Source organism: Battus philenor, unplaced genomic scaffold (assembly GCF_028537555.1).
Source record: "Battus philenor isolate CCGP_79_NKW_IND1 unplaced genomic scaffold, ilBatPhil1.0.hap1 SCAF_21, whole genome shotgun sequence".
Taxonomy (NCBI): Eukaryota; Metazoa; Arthropoda; class Insecta; order Lepidoptera; family Papilionidae; genus Battus; species Battus philenor.
Genome location: NW_027181684.1, coordinates 13582556 through 13590126, shown reverse-complemented (window position 1 = coordinate 13590126; position 7571 = coordinate 13582556). Strand labels below are relative to the sequence as shown.

General features: G+C 49.7%; 1 protein-coding gene across 1 annotated transcript; it reads right to left on the bottom strand.

The window, feature by feature from the left end:
* Window positions 1-1896: 1896 nt before the first annotated feature.
* On the bottom strand, window positions 1897-5134 carry LOC137923520 (uncharacterized). Its single transcript, XM_068766780.1, has 4 exons — window positions 4925-5134; window positions 3592-3973; window positions 2549-2727; window positions 1897-2205 (listed from the first exon to the last, which is right to left on the bottom strand). The coding sequence occupies exons 1-4, from the start codon at window positions 5132-5134 to the stop codon at window positions 1897-1899; spliced, it is 1080 nt and encodes a 359-aa protein (XP_068622881.1).
* Window positions 5135-7571: the final 2437 nt, after the last annotated feature.

The following is a 7571-nucleotide window of genomic DNA, read 5'->3' as shown; positions in this document are numbered from 1 at the left end:
CGGTGATTTTATTTTCCTTCAACAAAGAATGATACCAAAGGGCTTACTACGGACGTGGTTTATATACGTTTGTTACATTCATGTAATGTGCACGTTTACATACACCCGGACACGCCCACTTCTTTAATGAGAGATTACTTATTTACGAACTGTGGCGTCCACCCCAGCACGAGAGGAAGTACCCTTGACGACTGGTAGCCCTAAGATTAAGACAAGTGATCGATTCCCCGGAATATGACCACAATATCCTATATATCCCTTCCGGTCGCGCTTTGCTAATAAAAGTATTGAAAGAAAAATAGAAACATCATCAGAAATATAAAATGTATTGGTCGCGGGGCCGCTGCACTAGGACGACAACGTCCGAGCCGTCGCCGCAGCACCGGCAGCATCGTGCAGCGCCCATTGGTACCGTTGATGCGCGCCCCTCGCATATGTTACAATTACTCGAGTCATTCCAAGTCAGGTGGCTCGTGCTTCATAGACCTCACGTCATCGACTGCGCCGCTAGTATACCGCTAATATTGCGCGTATTCTCTTTCGGAGATCAATAACAGAGGGAACATTACCTAAAATCTAAAAGTCAGCATTCATCTCGCCTGTGGTATTGAAATTCAATAAATAAATTAAAAAACCCTATCGCTTCAATTTTTCACCGAGGGTAGGGCGCAATGGGCACAGGTTGATTCGACGTATACAAATTGTAAAAAGTTTTTAATCGTATTGACCACAGTTTTTTTCTACACAAATTATTGATAGCTGGAGTTTGCCTGCACAAGTAGTTTTCGTCTCATATAAAAACCGAACCCCGACACAACACAAGCAGAAACATTACATGAATGTTCTTCTGGACGGATCAATTTCGGAGCGCCAAAGGCTCTTTACTAATCGCTGGGTGGCACTCGAGCTGTGACTTTGACTCTTTTTTATTTTAGTTTCAGTTTCTTTTATAAATTTTTGCTTAATTTTATTATATTTCTATTTTCCTGTGGATGTTACTATAAGCAATCTGTGATAATTGTTTTTTGTATGTTACTTTATTGTGACTGTAGGCTTTTTGTAATAATAAATAAATAAGATCGGGAGGAGTCGCCGGACGCGGGCAGCGCAGCACTGGTCGGCGAGAGCGACTTTGTGCCGAGGCCCCGCAGTGAGCGTCTGTTGATAAACACGAGGACATTGCAATGTGACAACAGGCCGCGGCGCGCTGCACACTCGCAGTTCGGTTGTGTAATGTGACAACAGGCCGCGGCGCGCTGCACACTCGCAGTTCGGTTGTGTAATGTGACAACAGGCCGCGGCGCGCTGCACACTCGCAGTTCGGTTGTGTAATGTGACAACAGGCCGCGGCGCGCTGCACACTCGCAGTTCGGTTGTGTAATGTGACAACAGGCCGCGGCGCGCTGCACACTCGCAGTTCGGTTGTGTAATGTGACAACAGGCCGCGGCGCGCTGCACACTCGCAGTTCGGTTGTGTAATGTTCGGACTTAAATCATTTAAAGAATTTGATATGGATATGAAATTTTATTCGTTTTATACACGTGCACAGTGCGGCCACGCAGTCCCGCGCGCCGCTTGCGCGGGTTCAGTGCGTCAATATTTGAGTGCGCGCACACGTTACGCAAGAACAATAAGCAGCACGAGAGAGAGAACGTGCGCGTCGTTTGCTTCTACTCTCAGATCGCTTCAGGCCGATATCCTCAATCCTTCTCGCACGGTCAGCGATATCTCAGCAAGAACTTGTGCTCAAGCGGCTGAGTCGGAACCGCATGAGTGAGTTCCCGGTTCAGAGAAAAACGATTTACTGGTTGAAGTTTATTTACACGTTTGTTGTTATGTTAATTATTTACATAATGTACAGCACCAAATATACAGAACAGCCAACGACGCCGGCGTCACGCGGGCGGCAGCGTGCGCGCCCACAGCGCGAGTGCGGCGAGCGCGGGGAGCGCGGGGAGCGCGGGGTGCGCGCGTCTGGCCGGTGCGCAGCTCGCCTGCGCCGCCGCCTGGTCGCGCTGCATGGCCTCCCCGTCAGGCGCGTGGGCAGGCCGCGCCGTCACGCTCAGCGCGAAGGCGACGGAACTGCCGGCGGCGGCGCAGCGCCAGGCGCCCGCGTGCCGTCGCCGCAGCGCGCCCAGCGTCAGCCGCGAGCGCGCGCCGCCCGTCCACCGCTCCGCCGACAGCGACACGCCGCTCGGCGGGCTCTGCACGAACACGCCGCAAAATAGCCTCATCATATCAAAGTTACTGGCGGCGGCAGACTGTGACTGGGCACCAGGTCGGTCGGTCAGTCGTCCGCACGGTCTGCGATCCGTATAACGTGACGCCACCGACCATCGTTCAAATAACGGATTTATACAACCACGTGTCGTCCACCAGTTCAGTGAGGCCACGTGCAGCCTCAGGGAAAACTTGCGCCTACACGGACACAACGTAACAAGACAAACTTACAAAAAATATATAAATGACAGTAAAAAAGAACAAACCAAATCGTACGTCGAAGAGTACGTATACCTAAGAAAGATTTTATCATAAATTTCTATGTACCTGCGCATTCAAGGGCTGGCCGCCATGATACCAGCGAATGCGCAGCGGCGGCAGGGAGGAGTGCGGGTCGGAGGTCGACAGGTAGCGCGCCTCGCACGCCAGCGACGCGGAGCCGCCCACCGCGCCCGAGAGCGCGCGCGCGCCCAGCGCACGCAGCTCCACCTCGGGGGGGCGCGAGTCTGCACCGAACAGCTTACTTTTAGGTTTCGCGCGAGAAATCTTGTCACATGCATAAAAAAAACTGTGTTATGTGGAACTCCTACCCACTACAACCTTCTCAGTGGTCGCCCTCCGCGACGTGTGAGAGGCCGCGGCATCTTCATATTAAAGAAAAAAAAAGGTCATTCGCACTCTCCCTCGCTTTGTTTTTTTGGACGGTCTGTCTCGATTCATGCTATCCCTGAAACCCTCACAGCGTAGTTCGAGACCACATCGATACATCGTCCTCAGAGGCGCTGAAGCTAGTGGGAATGCAGGGTCCACATCCTTAACACCAGTAACTGCAAAGACTCCGTGGTACAAAGCGATCGAAATGCCCTTGGAAGCCTCAACGACTGTCAAGAGTGAAGCCGAAGTACTTTATACTCACACATTCGCATCCCACTGCGACAAAGCTTTGTCCTGGCGAAGCAGTTCAGGATAAGTGCTTAACATCCCGAAAAGGCTGGGGCTCCAGGGCACAGCGAGTGACAAGAACTGACTAGCGGACTCCGATTAATGGAGTAGCATTACATGAAGAACATGGTTTCTTACGATAGCATACGCTTGGACCAGTAACGTATCTTCGCCTCGGTCTGCGAAGTCTTATATTAAATTAATGAAATGAACACGAATTGACTAAATTTATAATTTCGCAGATCGAATTACCGAACTGTGGAGAAAATAAACCCTGCCAACTAAGCCGGTGAATCGGGGCCATTCCGTTTAGGAGCAAAAAAGTTCGTTCCGGAAGCCGCCGTGAAGTCGGGGCCGATTGGCAACGAAGGATCTTTGACCGCATTCGTTGGCACGGCTCACGTCGACGCATTAGCACAGCCACTCACCCGTCACGGACAGCTCGAAGAACAGGCTCATCTTGGGTTCCGTGTTGATCTGGCACTCGTAGCGGCCCGCGTCGCTCGTGCGCAGGCGCTCGATGTGCAGCGTGTGCACCGTCTCGTCGGCGCGCTGCTCCACGCTCTGTCCGCCCCCTCCGCCCTGCCGGTACTGCTCGTCGGGCGGCTCGTCGGGCTGCTCATAGGGCTGCTCCTCGGGCTGCTCATGGGGCTGGTCGTCGGGCTGCTCGTCCCACGGGTCTTCCGGCTCGCCGTCCGGGAGCTCGTCATCGGCCGCCTGCCCTGTGATGGCGGACACACGCGCGTCGGCCGTGAACACGGTGCCGGCGTGCGTCAGGATCTGCAGGTCGCTGGAGCGCACCCACGACACCTGCGGAGGCGCACCCACAGCAGTCACACACCACGGCTGCACTGCGTTTGCATTGACATAATGTTAAAAGGTCAAGTTCACAGTGAATTTTCGAATGCAACGCAACGGCTAGTTAGGAAGTTATTGATTGGTGAGAGGGCGTGGCAAGATCCGCGGATTATAAAAGAGCGCGAACGGGCTGTAGTTTTTAAAAAAAATTATAAATGCTGTCGTAAAATTTCTTCTATGATATACAAATTTGTGTATTTTATAAGTTTTTTATTTCTGTAATGATAAGACGCCAGGCTCAAAATGAAACCGGAACGAAAAAGTCGCGCAAAATTTTAGTAGAGTGTTTAAAAATAAAGAGGGCGCGCGGCCGCTCGCGTGCGTCGCGACACCGCGTGGTCCCCGCGCGCGGTCATTCCTCTTTCAATTCAATCTCTGCAGCATCGTTTCGATTCGTCATCATCACTACACGCTCACTGCCGGACATAGGTTTCTTTTAAATATTTCCAATAGAATCGATTAGAAGCAATATTTCAAATGCTGGTTGCGTTTGAAAAGTAACTGCTGTTTCGTTTACCTTAGGCCATAACCCGTAAGTTCCATTTTATGTTCAGGGAAGTCAATGTGGTCTTGTGTACGCAATAAACCATTGCAAAATGAAGACGAACTTCTCATCTCGCACATTATAAATATTTTTTTGCGACTTGGCTGGCATACATTAGTTTTAGATGAATTGTATGGCTTTTTTATGCAGGTGCATTTCCTACGTCTGTTTTTAAATTGTGTTTAAATTATCGTCAACTACCCGCATTAATTACTAGGAGGTTGCGGTCCTTGTGTCGCCTCGTACGTAAAATGGAAGAAACGTTCGGTTAGCACATTGAATGCAAGCGTGCGCGCGAGTCGAGCAGTGAAGGCTGCGAGAAGCTGCGGTGATCGAGGGAGCATGCGGGGCGTGGTTACCGCGCGATCGCCCAGGCGCAGCACCCGGCAGCGCAGAGCGGCGGAGCCGCCCGGCCGCGCGCGCGCCCACGTGCGCTGCCGCGCGAACTGCACGCCCGCGCCCGCGCCCTCGGCCGCAGCGCCCGCAGCGCCCGCAGCGCCTGCAACAGCACCGCCGTTAGCAGACCCGGCGCACGCAGACATCCCGCGGAGCTGCACGCGAACACTCATGGGAAATTATCGTTCGTATTTAGCGATACATGAATATTTACACAACACGATTACATTAGTAATAGTTCAGCGGCATCATTTCTCTCAGTTGTCGTAGCGCGGCCGAAATCTGCGCGCTCAAACAATTTCTCACGCGCCGGTTTTCAGCGCGCGCGGAATGTGCTCCCCGCCCCCGCCCCGCTCCCCGCCCCGCGGCGCGCACGTGCGCCCGCGTGACGCGCGGCGCGTGCCGGCAGTCGCGTCACCGAACCGAAATTATTTGCGATCGGAGAGTGAGTTTTTTTTATTCATTGACAAACGCTGTTGGCACGTTGGCATTCCCACTCGGGCCTTTAAGGGGCCGGAACCCCGTTTGTTATAAATATACTAAAGAACTCAATCGAAAGCTACGCACTAGCAGGCTATATATATATATATATATATATATATATATATATATATATATATATATATGTATATGTATATATATATATATTAGCTATATATATATAAAATAATATATACATGTATATATTTAATATATACTTATGTATATAAATTAGATATACGAATAAATAATAACATTATGTAAACTTGTTTAACTCAACCACGAGTTCGTACATCCGCGGGGTGCAACATCGGACACGCCTAAAAAAGGTTTGAGCAACAAAAGCAAACGTAGCTTCACTGTTAGACATCGTTTATTTTCATTTTCTGGTCTATTAATTAATATTCACTACTTTAAACCTTTTACACCTGTCACCAACCACCACGTATACATTTACTTTGAATTATTTTATATCGTAAGAGATTTACATGTTTATTTATTTATTTGAATGCAACTCGAGTTCTTCCATAGCTAAAACAAATAGAGTCGGTGCAACGCAATTTGTTCAAGGCGTATCACCGTACGTGCTTTATGGTGCAATGGTGCGGTTGTTGTATATAAAAGCAGTGTTTTTTTAATATTTTCCGGTTCCGTATGAAATGTTCGAGCGTCGTTTGGTTCATCGCTTCTGCCGTCAGTCCCCACGGCGCGGCCACGAAGAGGTTCAGCGAGTTGGTTGTGCACGCGAACGCGCGGTGTTCGTGTATGCTGGCCAACAATGTCTAAAGTTTTTGTAACATCAAGGTCCTTGGTGCAACGTTCTGATCCAAGTGTATTACGGCACACTTTGTTCAGCTTGCCGCCGGTGCCGCACTCGGGCTGAACCTGCTAGTGCCGCCACACCCCCTGCTGTGAGTTAACCCGAGTTCCACTATACTCTGCGGAAGCTGAGAGCCAACCTACTCGCTAATAAACCTTTCACCGCCGATGATCATTATCATTATTTCAAATGTCGGACGTCTTGCTCTTATCTCTTAGACAGGTCTGATGAGATGTCTTCGGATTTAGATCGTCTGTTGACCTTGTGGATTGAGCTTAAGGCTCTAGCGGCCGCCTGTTTTGTGGCGTGCCCACTGCCACTTGCCTATCTGGTGGGCTATATCAGTTACTTCCTTTCGGGTACAAATGTCCGCGGCCCCGAATCAATCTTGAAGAAATATTCCGAGTATAGTCCTCCCTAATGATCAACCTTCACAAACATATTCTACGTTCATTATGTTTTAATAGAAAAGGATAAATAAGTATACTTTCAGTAAGGTTCATTTCAGTTCGCGCGGCCCCCAGGTCTGCGATGGTGTACCGCCGCGTGTTGGCCGCGCGTTGTCCTCGGCCGGGACGAGCTGCATCATCACATCAAAATTCCAAAGACACGAACCAGCTCCAAATCGCGGCTCGACCCGTACTCTTCCACTTTTTAATAAACCTTCGGAACCCATCGTACTTTAGTTCTGTTCGTTAAGCTCTTGTATAATACAACCAAAGTCCTTCTGATATATAAAAACATTTTCTCTCATGTGTAGAAGGATTTCCTAATGTAAGTAAGCTTTAAGGACTAGAAAACCTCAAGCGTTGAGACATTCCTTTTCCTAAATTAAATAAAAGACTATCGTGTGAAGTAGGCCGCATGACTGTTCCGTACGGTACGCCATTACGGAATGCTTGTATTCGTCAAAGTTATATGAGCATCTATACACGCGCGGGAATTACATCGCGGAAAATTCCCGCAGTCGCGCGGCGTCAAGTCAAAGTGCTGATGCATTTTAGCCGCTGCTTGAAGTACTTTGTAAGTCAACAAAACAATTACATTGGCGTCGGTTGTGATTCGCGGGCTAGCAGGCAACTAACAAAATATGATGGTTGAAGTGGCAACTATACTTTTTCAAGCAAGTAGATAATGTAATCTTGTAAAAAATCTAAGAGGAAATGAGAACAGTGTGCGCGGCGTGGAGTGCGTGCCCGTGTTACGTGGCGAAATGCGCGGGAAAATAGCCGCGGCGGAGCTGCCGTCACACTACACGCACACAACATCTGCTCACACGTGTTGCTGCAGATAGGGCGCGACGACAGGCG